The sequence below is a fragment of the Apodemus sylvaticus genome, chromosome 6 (genome assembly GCF_947179515.1).
Source record: "Apodemus sylvaticus chromosome 6, mApoSyl1.1, whole genome shotgun sequence".
Classification (NCBI taxonomy): Eukaryota; Metazoa; Chordata; class Mammalia; order Rodentia; family Muridae; genus Apodemus; species Apodemus sylvaticus.
Window position 1 is genome coordinate 43483708 of NC_067477.1, and position 16731 is coordinate 43500438.

The 16731-nt window shown below is 41.3% G+C and overlaps 1 protein-coding gene across 1 annotated transcript; it reads left to right on the forward strand.

Moving 5' to 3' along the window:
• Window positions 1-174: 174 nt before the first annotated feature.
• Window positions 175-16731, forward strand: Atp6v1d (ATPase H+ transporting V1 subunit D). Its single transcript, XM_052185591.1, has 9 exons — window positions 175-333; window positions 4030-4147; window positions 7787-7866; window positions 9644-9711; window positions 10214-10258; window positions 12582-12685; window positions 13440-13506; window positions 14546-14624; window positions 16110-16731. Exons 1-9 carry the CDS (start codon window positions 293-295, stop codon window positions 16249-16251), a joined length of 744 nt encoding a protein of 247 aa, XP_052041551.1. The 5' UTR covers window positions 175-292; the 3' UTR covers window positions 16252-16731.

Sequence of the window (16731 nt, forward strand, 5' to 3'; positions counted from 1 at the left end):
AGTGCCGGCGACTCGCCGGAGGGAGGGGCGGTGAAAAGACCCGGAACTCCGGACCTTGCGCGCTTCTACATCCGGGCATTTCTAAAGCTCAGCCCTCTCTTCCCCGCCCCCTCTGTCCTCACGCAACAGGAACAGGAAGTTGGAACCGATTTCCTGGTTACCTCTTAGCAACGCAAGGGGTCACGTGACACAATCAGCTGACTCCGGTGGAGGAAGGCACTGTGGTGACTAGTTCTGGAGCTGTTGCAGTCCCGGTTGTCTGGCTGGGGGCACGAGCCGAGTCGCTGTCAGAATGTCGGGCAAAGACCGGATTGAAATCTTCCCTTCGCGAATGTAAGTTAAAGAATAGGACAAGCGACACCATGTTCAGGCACTTCTTCCTGGAGCGCATCCCTGCGTACCCTTGGCCACCAGCGAGGTTCCTTGTTTTCTGTGTCGCTCCTGAGCTTTCCGCAGGGTCTTCTGTGAGCTCCGAGCGAGGCTTCTTTCCGCTCCTCCTCACCTGCTCCTTCTGAGTCAAGAGGCTGCATCCAGAAAGTAGTTCTAGTCCACAGGAAAGGGGGTTCACCTGCTGGCAGTTTTTGGAGGTCGATGTCTTTACTCACTCATTCCACACAGAGTTTACATAACTGAGCCGTCGCCATCTCTGCCTCTCAGGGCTCATCAGTGCTGCGGGTTGAGAAGTAGAAGCTAAGGTGATCTGACAGGAGCTCTCAGACGCGAAGTTATGTGATGGGAAGCATATAGAAGGCCTCTAAGCCAGTGACATTGTGTCACCCTCTCGCAGCTGTAGGTTTCTGTTTTTGTTCCCGTCAAATGTCACCTGCTGTGGGAAGATATCCCTGCATTTCTGGGGTATTCCTACAGCCTTGTGATGACTTCACTCTTTATCTCTAACAATGTCACTCATGACACCGTCACACGGATATTTATTTGGGCTGTCTCCTGGATGAAGGAGGCATATTTTTAATGCCTTTCTGCACAAAAATGCACAGAAAAAATTTGTTCCTTGAACCCTTGCCTTGGGATGTGCCCAGTTGCAGGCTGCCTTTCTGCTTTGGCCTAACATCTTTGTTAGGAGAAATGGCATTTGTAAATGAAAACTAAGTTTTCTCAAATACACATAATAACTTGTGGAAAATAAAGGTTATTCTTATTTGTGCTCTCATCTTCAGTTGTCTCTGAAGAAGGAAACCAGATTTTACTTCGATATTTAGTTCTTTTCATTGTGGTCCTGTTTTGGGGCCGGTTTAGGTGTGTGTGTGATACTGTATTGTTTTCCTCATCCTATGCTTTTTTTCTCATGGATCTGAGGACTCTGAAATAGTTATATTTAAACCCTACAGTGAATTTCTGTCTTTGCCAGGGTGTATGTAGTTCTGAATGAATGAAAGGGTTTAATTATTATTTTTTTAAACCTTTTAACCTTTTCTCCACTGACATTGAAATGGCAGGTTATATTTACTGTACCCAAAGATCAGGACTACCCCAGGGTGATCTCAAAACCCAGAGTGTAATGACCTCATCCAAACTTTACTGAGATACCAGGTTCCAACATGGCTTCTGGAAACACAAGGCTATGCTCCTAGGATGACCACAGTTCTACCCCCCAGCCCCCAACCCCAACTATAATACCAATGAGTAATATCTCAGAGGCAGAGCTCTTGCCTGGCATAAAAAAGGCCTGGGGTTGAATCTTCAACACCTAAAAGTAAAAATAATCATGCCTGCCTCAAACAAATAAAACTCAAAGCTGACAGAAGAATTAAATACTTGTTTTAGGTAACACCTGATTGATAATAGTTCCTAGACCTCTCTTTGGAAGAACATTTATCAAAAAGGGTATTTAATTGAATATATAGTTTATATAACTCATACATGTGTCGGGGATCTGGGAGAATCCTTCTTTACAGGGTAATCAACGGGAAGGACAGGTCTCTGTGTCTCTGAGGGAAGCTAGAATCCTGACTTCTGTAACTGTCGGAGAGCAGGCACAGTTGACACAACCCCAGGTGGACTCAACCAGCCCTTCTGACTCTCACTTTTCTAGTCTGAGTGTTACTTATTCTCTTTAAAATGCCCAGGTGTGTCTGTGTGAGCCACTCACCTTTGCTTTGCTGCCCATGGTCTCACTGTTAGAAATAATGTCTGACCATATTTAATCACTATTCATAATGCTGACATGTTTTTATTTTTACTTTGGAACTTTTAATTTAAGACTACAAGGTGAAAAATGGGCTTCTTTGGGCTCAGACAGGAGAAATGATAGGTTTGTGATCATGAAAACTGTTATTTGAGAGCACTTGGCTTGATGGTTGGAAGGAAGTCAGGGGTGGGAAGTAAATATTTTCCCCAAAGCTTGACAGCAGGTTCTTTGTCATATAGTCAAATGTCTTTGATTCAGCAAGAGACAAAGTCATTGTTTTAGTTGAAGGTCAAACTTCTTGTTTCTCTGGGGGTTTTTGTAGGGCTGAGCAGCTCTGAAACAGAAAAGAGCAGGGTTAATAGCTGCGGTCCAGATCACACAGACCTGATTTTAGTTTTTTCTTCCTTCCCTTGGTGGTATTGTCCTGTGGAATGTTGCTTTCTTTCATGTGTCACCATAGAACACAAAACAAGTTTGGAAACAGGAGGCTCAGAAGGGATGTGGTTCAGATGTTAGAGCACTTGGCCAGCATGTATGGTGCCCTGGCCTTCACTTACTAAATCTGGGTGTGGTGGCACATGCCTGAAGCAGAGCAGGATCAGGGGTTCAAAGCCAGCCTGGGATACATAGACCCTGCCTTAAGGGGAAAAAAGCACAAAAACTGGAGTTAATAGAAGTCAGGTATATCTTTTGTAAGTGTTGAGCAGGTCACCCCTAACTCATTATTATATATCCCAGACTGGCCTTCAGCTTCCAGTCTTACCTTCAGGTCCCAAGTCCTGGGATTACAGCTCGTTACCACTCCATATGTTCCAGTCGCTCTTAAGTCTCAGTAACTGAAAGCTTCCTATTTGCAGAGGTGTAGTCATCTTGAATGACCTTTACTTTGTCAGTCAGTTCAACCATGAGCTCCAAACTTGGAGGAATCTGCAGTGCTGGGATCAACCTAAATTTTATCTTAACGTTCTTCCTGCCCCCGCTTCTTGTGTGTGTGTGTGTATTACATTCAAGTACCTGGGTGCATGTGCCTGTGGAGGTCAGACAGGATGTCTGGTTTCTTTTTCATTTGCTTTCCCCTCTTTGCCTTGAGACAGTCTCTTATAGAACTGCAAGCTTGTGGTTCAGGCTAGGCTGGCTATGAAGGTGCTCTCAGGATGTCTGCCCACTAATGCTGGGGTTACAGGCACATACAGACACACCCGGCTTCCTCCTGGGTACTGGCTCTTTAAGCTCAAAGAGCAAATGCCCATACACACTGAATCATCTTCCCAGCCCCTCATCCAATGTTTTGAGTCTTAATTCTGGTATGTAGTGTCAACAGTGCAAAATGTTCAGTATACACATTGCTTGGGCTGGAAACTGAACCAGCTTCACTGGATTAGACTCCGGTGAGAGCGGTCACTGCAGTCACCCACTGCTAACTACCTCTCAGATGGAAATCTGTTCAGGTGGTATAACGCAATATCTTTTAGGGATGCAGTGTGGAACTGGGGTCTAGTGCTCCTAGGTTTAAGCCTTCTTTTGAGTCTTGGGTAAGTCACTAGAATAAAATCTTGTTCAAATTCCTGCCTGCCTGATCTTCAGTGATAATAAGATCTTTGTATATGACTTTATTGCCACAACAGTACTAGAACTATATCATTGTGGATAAAGTGTAGAATATACAAAATGAAGTAGTAAAAGAGTAAGCTCATGTTTTTCCTCAGCCTTGTTTTCCAAAAAAAGCCATTCCTAGTTTCTGTGAGCACTTTGTAGATCTGTTCTTTGCACCCGAATAAGCACATTCAATTCCTAGTTCATATAAAATAGCATAGATCTCTCATAGTGGTATTTGTTGCATCTTTTAAGTGGTGACAATAAATGTTTGCTTTTGTGTTTTGTAGGGCACAGACCATCATGAAGGCTCGATTAAAAGGAGCACAGACTGGTCGAAATCTCCTGAAGAAAAAGTCTGATGCCTTAACTCTTCGATTTCGACAGATCCTGAAGAAGATAATAGAGGTAGAATGAACTTAGCTTGGAGCAGGCTATCTACCTAATATACATCTAAGGAAAATAAGTATGGCCTTTGGCAGTTATATTTTTCTTCCGTCCACCTCTCACCCCTCCCTTCCCCCTCCCCTCCCTTCCTCCCCCTCTCTCTTCTTTCCCTCCCTTCCTTCCCTCCTTCCTTCCTTCCTTCCTTCCTTCCTTCCTTCCTTCCTTCCTTCCTTCCTTCCTTCCTTCCTTCCTTCCGGTGCTGGGAATTAAACATAGGACTTCATTTATACTAAATATATACCTTACCACAAAGGTAAATATCTCCTTCCTAATTTTTCTTGATATTATTTAAATCAACTTTTCTTCTTTCAAAAATAATACCTCTATAATAGGCATAATAATATAGAACTGCTGTGTACTATGTAGGTATATGTATACACAGAAATTTAAGTTTCAGAGAGTTCCTTATAAAACCCAAACTCTGTCATGTCTGCAGAGCTACGTAATCAGATCTCTACCACGCCTGCCTCTTTCACCTCATGTGGAGTGCTCTTTCTGATGTCCTCTTCCAGGGACTTTTCATTATTTTCTGTGATTAAAATGCTTTTACTTTTTAATCTTTTTTTTTTAACCTTTCTAAATTGAGATAGGGCCTTGCTCTGTAGGCCAGGGTAATCTTTTGCTTCAGTTTCTCACTGCTGAGATTTCAGGTATAAGAGATTGTGTCTAGCTCCCTAGAACTTCATTTGGCTGGTTTCTCTGGTCATTCTGATCTCTTCAGAGAGGCTGTTGCTGGTCATCCAATCTGAAGTGACTACTATTTTTACTTGTGTCATATCTCTTCATTTTATCTTATGCTGCTACACACTACTGTGTGATATCTTATTTAGTGGTTTCACTCCTACTACAGAATTTAATTTCCAGGGAGTAAGGACTTGGTCTTTTCATTACTCTATTTTCAGTGCCTGAAATAGTGCCAGCACATAGTAGGTTCTGTTCAGGTTTTTTTTGGGGTGGTGGTGGTGGTGGTGGTGGTGGTAGTAAATTGTGTATTATACGAATAGTATATAAATCATACAGAATCATTCTCAAAACTAAAGGTTCCCTTGCTAGGTTTCTTGCTTCTAGCAGTCCCATCTTTCATTTTTCTGAGTTAGTTTTGACACTTTCTAAATATGAATTTGTTTATTGTAGCTTTTGTGCATATGCACTTGCCAGAGCACATGTGTGGAGTAAGGTCAACTTTCAGGAGTCTCCATGTATCTGCTGGCCAGCTGGATGGTTCTTGTAGCTCCACCTGCTGTCTCTGCACAGGAGGACTGGGACCACTCTGATTCTGAGCATCTCTTTTCAGGATTCTGTTTGTACTATATAGTTCTGGCTGGTCTAGAATTTTTTTAAAGAATTATTTATTTAATGTATATGTGTACACTGTAGCTGTCCTCAGACACACTAGAAGAGCATCTGATAGCACTGAGTGCCTCCAAAAAGAAGCTTTAACAGCACACCTGAAAGCTTTAGAACAAAAAGAAGCTAATACACCCAAGAGGAGTAGAAGGCAGGAAATCATCAGACTCAGGGCTGAAATCAACCAGGTTGAAACAAAAAGAACTATACAAAGAACCAACAAAACCAGGAGCTGGTTCTTTGAGAACATCAACAAGATAGATAAACCCTTAGCCAGACTAACCAGAGGGCACAGAGACAGTATCCAAATGAACAAAATCAGAAATGAAAAGGGAGAAATAACAACAGAAACTGAGAAAATTAAAAAAAAATAATCAGATCCTACTACAAAAGCCTATACTCAACACAACTGGAAAATCTGGATGAAATGGACAATTTTCTAGACAGATACCAAATACCAAAGTTAAATCAGGATCAGATAGATCATTTAAACAGTCCCATAACCTCTAAAGAAATAGAAGTGGTCATTGACAATCTCTCAACCAAAAAAAAAAAAAAAAAAGCATAGGGCCAGATGGTTTTAGTGCAGAATTCTATCAGACCTTCAAAGAAGACCTAACACCAATACTCTTCAAACTATTCCACAAAATAGAAACAGAAGGAACACTACCCAACTCGTTAGTTTCGCTGATACCAAAACCACACAAAGATCCAACAAAGAAAGACAACTTTATACCAGTTTCCCTTATTGAATATCGATGCAAAAATACTCAATAAAATTCTTCCCAACTGAATCCAAGAACACATCAAAGCAATCATTCTCCATGATCAAGTAGGCTTCATTCCAGGGATGCAATATATGGAAATCCATCAATGTAATCCACTACATAAACAAACTCAGAAAAAAGCCACATGGTCACTTCATTAGATGCTGAAAAAGCATTTGACAAAATTCAGCATCCTTTTATGTTTAAGGTCTTGGAAAGAACAGGAATTTAAGGCCCATACCTAAACATAGTAAAAGCAATATACAGCAAAACAGTAGCCAACATCAAACTAAATGGAGAGAAACTACTGGGCCATCTCTCCATCCCTGGTCTGGAACTCTTTATGAACACCTGGCCAACCTTGAACTCAGATCTGCCTGCTTCTACTTTCTAAGTGCTGGAATCGAAGATGTTCAGCACCGTGCCTAGCCCTTCCTGCTTTTATATGGCTTCTGGGGATCAAGATATAGAAAGTCATTAGGTGCTTTTACCCACTGAGCTGTCTCTCTGACCCCAGTATTGTACATACACATGGATCTTAAAATAACAGTAGTATTAAGTTCTATAGTATTTTTGCCTTCTCCCTCTCCCCTACTCTGTGACATAATACAGACAACTTTTTATATCAGTACATAAATCTGTCTTAGTCTTTATAATATGGTATTTTATTGTGGGTAATGGAATTAATGATGTGGCTGTAGTCCAGTATTTAGTCTTAATAGTACCTTGGGAGGAGGAAATGCTTAAATCCTTTTGTGCATATATGCTGACATTTTTCTAGAAAATAATTTTACAATCTTCTTCCAGGGTATAGGTTACTGCCAAGATTTAATGCTAATTTATAATTAAATTCTGCTTGTTTTCATACATCCTTCCTAATGGGTATTAATGAAGTTTCTACTTGTTGCCAATCTGCTGTGCAGAAGTGTTGTCTTCAGTCTGTGCTATTTTCAGTTATGTGTGAGCGTTTACAGCTTTTCATGGTAACTGGTAATTTGATTCTCTTGGAGAGTTTCTTTTCATTTGAAAAGGTCATTATACATTCTGGTAAATGTATAAAACACTAAAACTATTTTCTTCATATTTGTAAATTAAAGGACAATTGTAGTGTTTTGAATTCCTTAGATTCAAACCTAAGGATTTATATGTGTTAGGCAATGTTCTTCCATTGAACTTGGTCCTGTGCTTTTTAGTCTAAACAAACAACACAATTAAAGCTCCTTAGGTTTTATTTTGTTAAATACAAAGTTCGCCCTTTGTCTCCCCTCCCCACTTTTCTTAGCCTGGATCTCACTCTCAGACTGGATAGAGCCCGTCATCAGGACTATGACCAAAACTGTTCAAAACTGGAGTTTTCTCATTATCAAATCAGTTTTTTTGATGCTGATACTTTATAATTAGCATAAAATACTGATGATTATTAAAAGGAATTATGGCATGATTTTTGTGTAAGCTCTTGACTGACTGTTGCCGTGTGCTTTCTCAGACTAAAATGCTGATGGGTGAAGTGATGAGAGAAGCTGCCTTCTCATTGGCTGAGGCCAAATTCACAGCAGGGGACTTCAGGTAAGATGACAAAAAGGTGTTTGAAAAGGCCCACATTGCCTTCAAGTTCAATTAATAAAAAACTATATAAAGGGCTGGTGAGATGGCTCAGCGGTTAAGAACACTGACTACTCTTCCGAAGATCCTGAGTTCAAATCCCAGCAACCACATGGTGACTCACAACCATCTATAATGAGATCTGATGACCTCTTCTGGTGTGTCCGAGGACAGCTACAGTATACTTACATATAATAAATAAATCCTTAAAAAAAATTATATAAAGACAAAGCATATAGTAATAGGAATACTTTACTGTCATAACCTTAACTGCTTCTACCTTCCTTATAGGTAATTGCCTCTTCCCTTCCTAATGGTTTGTTATAAGTGCCAAGCACAGAATACTTGCTATTTTGAAGCCCATTTTCATTTAACATTTTGCCCTGTTTTCATAGGTTTGTATCTAAGAAGCCTTATAATTTATGAACCATTTCTCCTAGTGCTGAGTCTGAGTTCAGTCCTAGGTTTTTGAATCTGAGGGAATGACTGTGAACATTTTCATGTTTCTAGGATACAATTTTGTTGAGAATGGAATCCATTATTGAGTTGGGAGCTTTATGGCTTTTATCACGTCATTATGGCTTGACAAAGCATGCATATCGGTTTGAAAATAGATTATGCCAGTTTATTCCCTCATGATTCTCTTAGTAACACTGTGAGGCAGATAATGGTGTTACTTAACTCAGTTTAAAGTGAAAGTGTTGCTGAGAATTCTTGGCTAGACGGAGGTGGAAGTGGTTTTCTGGACTTCTTAGTGTTCTTTGTGATGACACAGGCCCTTCCTGCTATAGGAGCTTGTCCTGCCATGGCGGCCTTACCCCCGTGGGCCCTGACGCTAGTTAAGTGGCAGGTTTCCCTGTCTGCTAGTGCAGTAGAAAGATGTAGTAGGGGAATATAATTAGTTGCTCTGATTTTTCCAGCAGAAGGGGACCAACAATAGTTCTTTGTTTTTCTAACAGATGGTGAGTTGGATGATATCAGAAGAAAGTTAGGATAAAGATTGTAAATAGTAGCTTCACCAACTGAACAGCAAACCTAGAAGGAGAGAAAATTTTCTGCTAGGAATACATCCTCTAAAGTCACATGTCCACTCAATGAAAACACAAGCCATTCCCATACTTTAAATTTGCTTATCCTGAGGCTAGTGAGTTAGCTGTTGTTAGTTCTGCACTGAGGGCCTCCACTAGCTTTGTTGAATTTTCTTTTCTGGAATAAAGATGATTACTGGGGCCTGAAGAGATGGCTCAGAGGTTAAGAGCACTGGCTGCTCTTCCAGAGGTCCTGAGCTTTGTGTGTGTGTGTGTGTGTGTGTGTGTGTGTGTGTGTGTGTGTATGTTCTCTGTGTTCAGTGACACCAGAAGAGAGCATTGGATCCCATTACAGATGGTTGTGAGCCATCATGTGGTTGCTGGGAATTTTGAATTCAGGACCTCTGCCCACTCCGGCTTAAAGATTTGTTTATTGTTATATCTAAGTACACTGTAACTGTCTTCAGACGCATCAGAAGAGGGCGTCAGATCTCTTTATGGATGGTTGTGAGCCACCATGTATGTGGTTGCTAGGATTTGAACTTAGGACCTTCAGAAGAGCAGTCAGTGCTCTTAACTGCTGAGCCACCTCTTCAGCCCCCAGTAATCCAACCCTTGACTTCTTATTCCTAGTTTCAACCTCCAGTGGGTCCTTATAGAGTCATTTTTGCAAACAAGACTAAATAAAGACTCACTCTTTCTCTCTTTTCTAGCACCACAGTCATCCAAAATGTAAATAAAGCCCAAGTGAAGATCAGAGCAAAGAAAGACAATGTAGCAGGTAAGTGACCAACCCTAATCCTTGGAGGAATAAAGGTGACAATTTACAGCTAATCAGTTGCATGACAAATCCCCAGTTTCCCTTAAATTAGGAACAAGCTGATGGCCTGTTAAGACTTTAGCAACCTAGTTCTAGTACTCAGGATAATTTGAATTTTGAGAAGAAGCAAACTCTTGAGAAGACACATTCTTAAGTATATTACTTGAAACCATTTATAGTTCTGAACTTAATCTCTCTTTTTTTTAGTATTTGATTTTGCATTTCTTGTATATGGTACTTAGTATAGAAAGCAGTACCCTTTTAAGGAGGCAGAGGCTGGCTGATCTCTTAAGTTCTAGGCTAACCTGGCCTACATAGTAGAATCTTGTCTTTAAAAAGAAAAACAGCTTGCCTGGGCTACATAGTCTGCTCCAGAGGAACCAGACCCAATGGAAGAAAAGAAAGAAAAGTACATCTGGCCCAGTCTGAGTCCAGATACACATCTTCATTATCTTTCTCACAGGTGTTACCTTACCAGTGTTTGAACATTACCACGAAGGAACTGACAGTAAGTGCAAATATCCTAAGATGTATAATTCTAACTGAGAAATACATGTAGTAGCAGTCATTTACTGTTTAAAAATATGAGGCTTTGTTTATAACCAATTCACTACTTAGACTTCTGCACTGCCTTTTTGCTTAAACTGCATTTACCATGGATTATTTATAATTTCTGGTTCGTGTCTTTTAAAAGAGTAAGATCTTATGTTCTATGACACATTCTGAATGCTGGATCTTTCTAGATAGTTTTAACTCACTCTAAGCTTTTTGGAATTTTCCTTTCCTAATTTAGCAGGATTTGTGGGGATAAGTATCATTTGCTTAGTTGTTACAAAGTAACTTTTTCTCATATATTCTTTCTTCTGCCACTTCTGTCTCATTGGTTCATGTACTTGTTCACTGAAGTGTACAGAATGATAAATGTGGCTCATATAATAAAGTAATAGTCACCTGTACAGAAAGTTTCCTGTGCTAATGGCATTGGCCACGATTAGCATATCCACCAAGCTTGTAAAGTGGTGAAGTTTCCCCTCTAGGGCTGGTGATAAGCTCTGTGGTAGAGCTTGTCTGGCATGTGCTCAGTTTTGGATTCCATCTTCAGTGCATACCTCTCTCTCTCTCTCTCTCTCTCACACACACACACACACACACACACACACACACACACACACACACGTCTACGTCTTCTGTCCTTCCATCTCCAGTGCACACATGTCACACACACACACACACACACACACACACACACACACACACACGTCTACGTCTTCTGTCCTTCCATCTCCAGTGCACACATGTCTCTCTCACACACACACACACACACACACACACACACACACACACACCCCTTCTGTCCTTACATCTCCAGTGCACGTGTGTGTGTGTGTGTCTCTCTCTCTCTCTCTCTCTCTCACACACACACACACACACACACATGTCTTCTGTCCTTACATCTCCAGTGCATGTGTGTCACACTGTCACACACACACACACACACGTCTTCTGTCCTTACATCTCCAGTGCACACGTGTGTGTGTCTCCCTCTCTCTCTCTCTCTCTCTCTCTCACACACACACACACACACACACACACACGTCTTCTGTCCTTACATCTCCAGTGCACGTGTGTCACACAGTCACACACAGACACACATACACACACACACACACACACACACACGTCTTCTGTCCTTAAATCTCCAGTGCACACGTGTGTGTCTCCCTCTCTCTCTCTCTCTCTCTCACACACACACACACAAACACACACACGTCTTCTGTCCTTACATCTCCAGTGCACACGTGTGTGTCTCCCCCCCTCTCTCTCTCTCTCTCTCTCTCTCTCTCTCTCTCTCTCTCACACACACACACACACACACACACACACGTCTTCTGTCCTTACATCTCCAGTGCACGTGTGTCACACACACACACACACGTCTTCTGTACTTACATCTCCAGTGCACACGTGTGTGTGTCTCTCTCTCTCTCTCTCACACACACACACAAACACACACACATGTCTTCTGTCCTTACATCTCCAGTGCACGTGTGTCACACAGTCACACACAGACACACAGACACACACACACACACACACACACACACACACACACGTCTTCTGTCCTTACATCTCCAGTGCACACGTGTGTCTCTCTGTCTCTGTCTCTCTGTCTCTCTGTCTCTCTCTCTCTCTCTCTCTCACACACACACACACACACACACACACACACACACACACACACACACACACATCTTACTTCTGTCCTTACAGTTACTTTAATAGTCTTGTAAAAATAAAATCTTTAAAAAAACCAGCTATTACTATCCCAATCAGAGAAGTTGTGGTAACCTGCAGGAGACTCTCAAAATTAGGCTTGTGGACCTTCCCTCAGAAGGGGAGAGTAGGGATTAGATCCTTAGCCGAGATTGTAGCCATCCCTCATGCATTTCTTTTCTAGCTCTACATGGTGGTTTCTGGGGGAGCTAGAATAAGAGAGGATGGAGGACCAACTTGAAGCAGTGTCTAACTGTGCAGCTAGCTATGAGGAAGTTAACCATGCTAGGGGGAGACTTTCCTGTGAGGCAGCTTTTGGGGTCACTACTTCTCTAAGTAACTCATGCCTCTATAATATAAGCCCAGTAAACTCATTGGTTCACCAAGCAATTCTTAAGGGGGATTTCCTTGGTCTGTCACTGGCACCCTGCTGGGTAAGTAGATACCTGCTCATGCGAGCTGGGAGTGGGCAGTTTTGTGATTGGCACTTGCGTGTAACAGGAGTTAGTGGATTATCTGCTCTCTAGTTAAAAATGTTGTCTGACTGGCTCTTTCAGGCTATGAACTGACCGGCTTAGCCAGAGGTGGAGAGCAGCTGGCTAAACTAAAGCGGAATTATGCCAAAGCAGTGGAACTACTGGTGGAACTGGCTTCTCTGCAGGTGGGTCGCATCACAGAGTGCCCAGCCCGGCTTCTGACAGTCATGTGGGACACTCAACTCAAATGATCCTGTGTGAAACAAGCCTATTGATCTGACTTCTGAAGTGGTGGCTTCTTTGCTTCTTATTAATAAAATGCATGTGTTAGTGGTAAACTCCACTCTGTTAAATAAGAACAGTAATGGTCAGTACCAGACTTAACACAAATATAACATGGTTGGTGTATGCGTCCAGGTAATACATATCTAGGCTATGAGGGAATGTTTCTCCATGGGAATACCTCTAGTTCTATAGAAATCTGAAGTGAATTTCACTTTCTTTTTTTTAATTGAATATAGTCTTCATTTACATTTCAAATGCTAAAACTTTTCCTGATTCCCTCCTCCCAGAAAACCCCCAACCCCTCCTCCCACCCGTCTCCACATATATACCCCTCCACCTGACCCACTTTCACCTCCCCCCCTCGATTTACCTTTGTTGTGGCATCTATTGAGCTTTCACCTGACCAAGGACCACTCCTCCCACTGATGCCAGACAAGGCCTTCCTCTGCCACAGTTTTGGCTGGAACCCTGTGTACCCCTTGGTTGATGGCTTAGTCCCTGAGAGTCCTGGGGCATCTAAGGCAGGCTGAAAAGAAGTTAGTTGTCTTTTGGGTTACCAAATGTTTTATACAAGTATAGTCTGAGTAGAGCCAAGTGTACAGGAATGGCTGATCATGGAGATGTGCTTGTTATTAATTTGTCCTTTTATCTTAGACTTCCTTTGTTACCCTGGATGAGGCCATTAAGATAACCAACAGGCGTGTAAATGCCATCGAGCACGGTGAGTCAGTGCTGGGAGGTGCTTTGTTCGTTTCCTTGTCCTTTCCTGCCAACCTGTTAGGCAGCTAGGAAGCAGCAGCACACCAGGCTGAAAGGGAAGACTGGCCTCTGTCACAGTGAGAAGTGTCCAGCAGCGTGAAAACATATGGTGCATCCTGAGGGAGTTCCAGGTTACCCACTGTCAAGCTCCTCTGATCACCATGCAGTTACTGGAGAAGTATTCTGTTCCTTAAGAGCCTTGTGTTTTCTTAGGTTCTGTCCTTATTCTTTAAATCTTCACCTTTAGGCTATTGTCTCATTTTGCTATATTCTATATCTTTTATTCTATTATTTAAAACAGTACAGTTATGCTAACAATGTTGTTGGCTGAAGAACTCAATTTCCACTAAAGAAACATTTATTCAGCCTTGGGTAAGAAAGGAGCAAAGACTGAAGCAAAGAACTTCTTTCAGCTGGTGCTCTAAGTTCTATTTAAAAATATTTATGGACATTATTACTTGGTAGTGCTTTTGGCACAGGCTAGGCAGGTATTCTATAAGTGAGCTACATCCTTGTCCCTGAAACATACTTCTTGTCTGCTGTTTATAGTGTCAGTCTGAACTCCCACCAAAACAAAATGAATGAGGTTAATAGTTCTCAAATGTGGGGCGCTTCCATTCCAGAAGGATAGTATGGAAAGCAGAACTGAATTACACATACAGCGGTCACAGCACTAACATAGGTCTCGTGTATTTTAAGGTAACATCTGTGGCTTACTGCTATCTGTCTATGTATACTTAGAGTCCATTATTGGATCTGTTTTGGCTCAATATGGTATCTGTACATAGAAAAGATACTGGAAGGGTACATACCAAAATATTTATAAGGTAATTTTATTTAGCTCGATTACATCTCACTTTTTTTGTTTTGTTCTCCAAGTTTATTGCATTAAGTGTACATTAATGCTACAATTAGAAAATAGTAAGTACTAGTCAGATAAATACTGGGGATGTTTTTAAAGGGCCGTCAAGTTCTCACATACCTATGTTCTTAAACTCCAGTCATCATTCCACGGATTGAACGCACCCTTGCCTATATCATCACAGAACTGGATGAGAGAGAGCGGGAAGAATTCTATAGGTTTGTTGAAATTTGCACTTACTAGGTTTTTGTTTTCCATATGTACAGTTTTGGTTTGCTCAGTGACTAATGTACTTAGTATTCTTTTGAATAAGCACAGTTGGTATTTTATTTTGTTAAATAAAGAGCCAGAAATAAACTTTGGACATATGGCACTTGCTTATAACCCAGAACTCAGAAGGCAAGACTGTAAGCTGCTTAAGGCTGTCCTGGGCTACATTAGAATATACACTCAGAGGAAAGAAAACTAAAAGAAGAAATTGTAACAGTAGTCCCCTTTGCCTGCATTTGTTTTTCCATTTCAGTTGACTCTGGCTGTGGTCCAAAAATGTGAAGTAGAAAATTACAGATCTAATATTTGGGTTTTCAATTGTATGTTCTTCTATGTAGCATGAGACTTTGCGATCCCGTGCTGACAGGTGAAGCATCCTTTCATCTAACACACCCATCCTGTACACTGCCTGCTGTCAGTCACTTAGTACATGCCCGTTAGTTAGCAGAGCAGGTACTGGCTGTCATGTTACAGTGGTGCTGTGTTTCCTTTAAGAGATGAAAGGTTTTGACTTATGGCAATAATTGTTAATCCTTACTATAATTAATTTTCAAATTAAACTTTATCAATTTTTAACTACATTTGCTTTAGTATACAGATAGAAAGTTTAGTTACAAAGGGCTGACCACGCATGAAAAAGCATTATATACACACTTTTGGATCTGCAGGTCTTGGGATGCATTCCCTGCAGAGAGCAGAACTACTATATTTTCAAAGGCTGTGGAAAGCAGTGTCATGTTTTGCATATAGATTAAACATGGTTTAAAAATTTATGCCTCTCAGAAAAAGTAGTAAGACTATTCTTTAAAACAAAAGAGTGATTGGGTTGGTTATTTCTACATAAAACCTGAGATAAGAAACTAGAATGGAGCAGCCATCCTGCAAGCAGTATTGCACCTTGAATATGTGTAGGTAACAAAAAGTGCTTGGAAATCCCAGTGGGTGGACCACAGCCCTGGAGAATTAGCACTGTATGTGGTGAGAAATAATGATGCCCACTGGCTGTTTATGAAGATTTAGAGCAACGTGGGGAAAGCCATAGTAAACACAGGGATTGTGCTCTAGGGTTACATTCGGGGAGAGCAGGTGAGAGGTGTGCTGAGGGAAGAATGCTGGTCTTAGCTCTTGCAGCAACTCAGTGTGGTGTAGAATTGTAGTTATCATTAATGTTTAGGGATGCAGTGACTCAAAAATGTAAAAGTGGAATGCTCAGAACCTGTTCCATTACCGAATAGATTTCAAGTTTTACTTAATATAGGATGGGGTATAGGACTACTGCAATCAGATCTTAGTGTTTTTCTCAGACATTTTGAGATGAGTTTTAAATTGAAAATGAAAGTCAGAATCCAGTTTTCCGTGTTTATTGCCTAGTTACAGAACCTGAAGACATTTCTTTGCACTGAAATAGCATTCAGAAAGCCCCCTTCTTACAGGTTAAAGAAAATACAGGAGAAGAAAAAGATTATCAAGGAAAAATTTGAGAAGGACTTGGAGCGGCGGAGAGCAGCTGGAGAGGTGGTGGAGCCTGCCAACCTGCTGGCTGAAGAGAAGGATGAGGACTTGCTGTTCGAATAGCTGCTCTTCTGCTCCCTTCAGACTGAACATCAGCTCCATTTTAACTCTGTGTAGGTTCGGTATGTGTGGATATTTATTTTGGCATAAGAATTTCTCTGGCTGTAAGATTTATCAGAATGCCTTGTGAAACTTTTTTCTGCATCATAATTCAGCAACCTGAGATTTGTAAAACCTGCCCAGTAACTTAGAGTATTTCCTCTGTGAAGTGTCACACCATTCTATTCACAATAGTTTGACTGATCTGCCAAGACTTTAGGAAATACTGTAACATTAATGGTCTCAGGCAAATGCTGAGAGCAGCTTTCCTTCCTCCCCACTTGCAAGCCTTGCCGCTGGTGTCCGAGGCTGTCAGCCATTGTGTTCCTGTGGACTCCTCAGCTCTACACCTATTTTTATTTGTATGGTATGTCTGTGTGTAATGGAAGCAGTTCTTCCCATTTAAATGTGACTTATGAACAGAGTAAAATGATTTAAAAACCA

Excerpts from the sequence above, each read along its gene's own strand:
- Atp6v1d (XM_052185591.1), top strand. The coding sequence starts at position 293 with ATGTCGGGCAAAGACCGGATTGAAATCTTCCCTTCGCGAAT. Across the intron at positions 9,712-10,213 it reads AAAGAAAGACAATGTAGCAG|GTGTTACCTTACCAGTGTTT; the intron begins GTAAGTGACCAA and ends TCTTTCTCACAG. Across the intron at positions 12,686-13,439 it reads TGGAACTGGCTTCTCTGCAG|ACTTCCTTTGTTACCCTGGA; the intron begins GTGGGTCGCATC and ends CTTTTATCTTAG.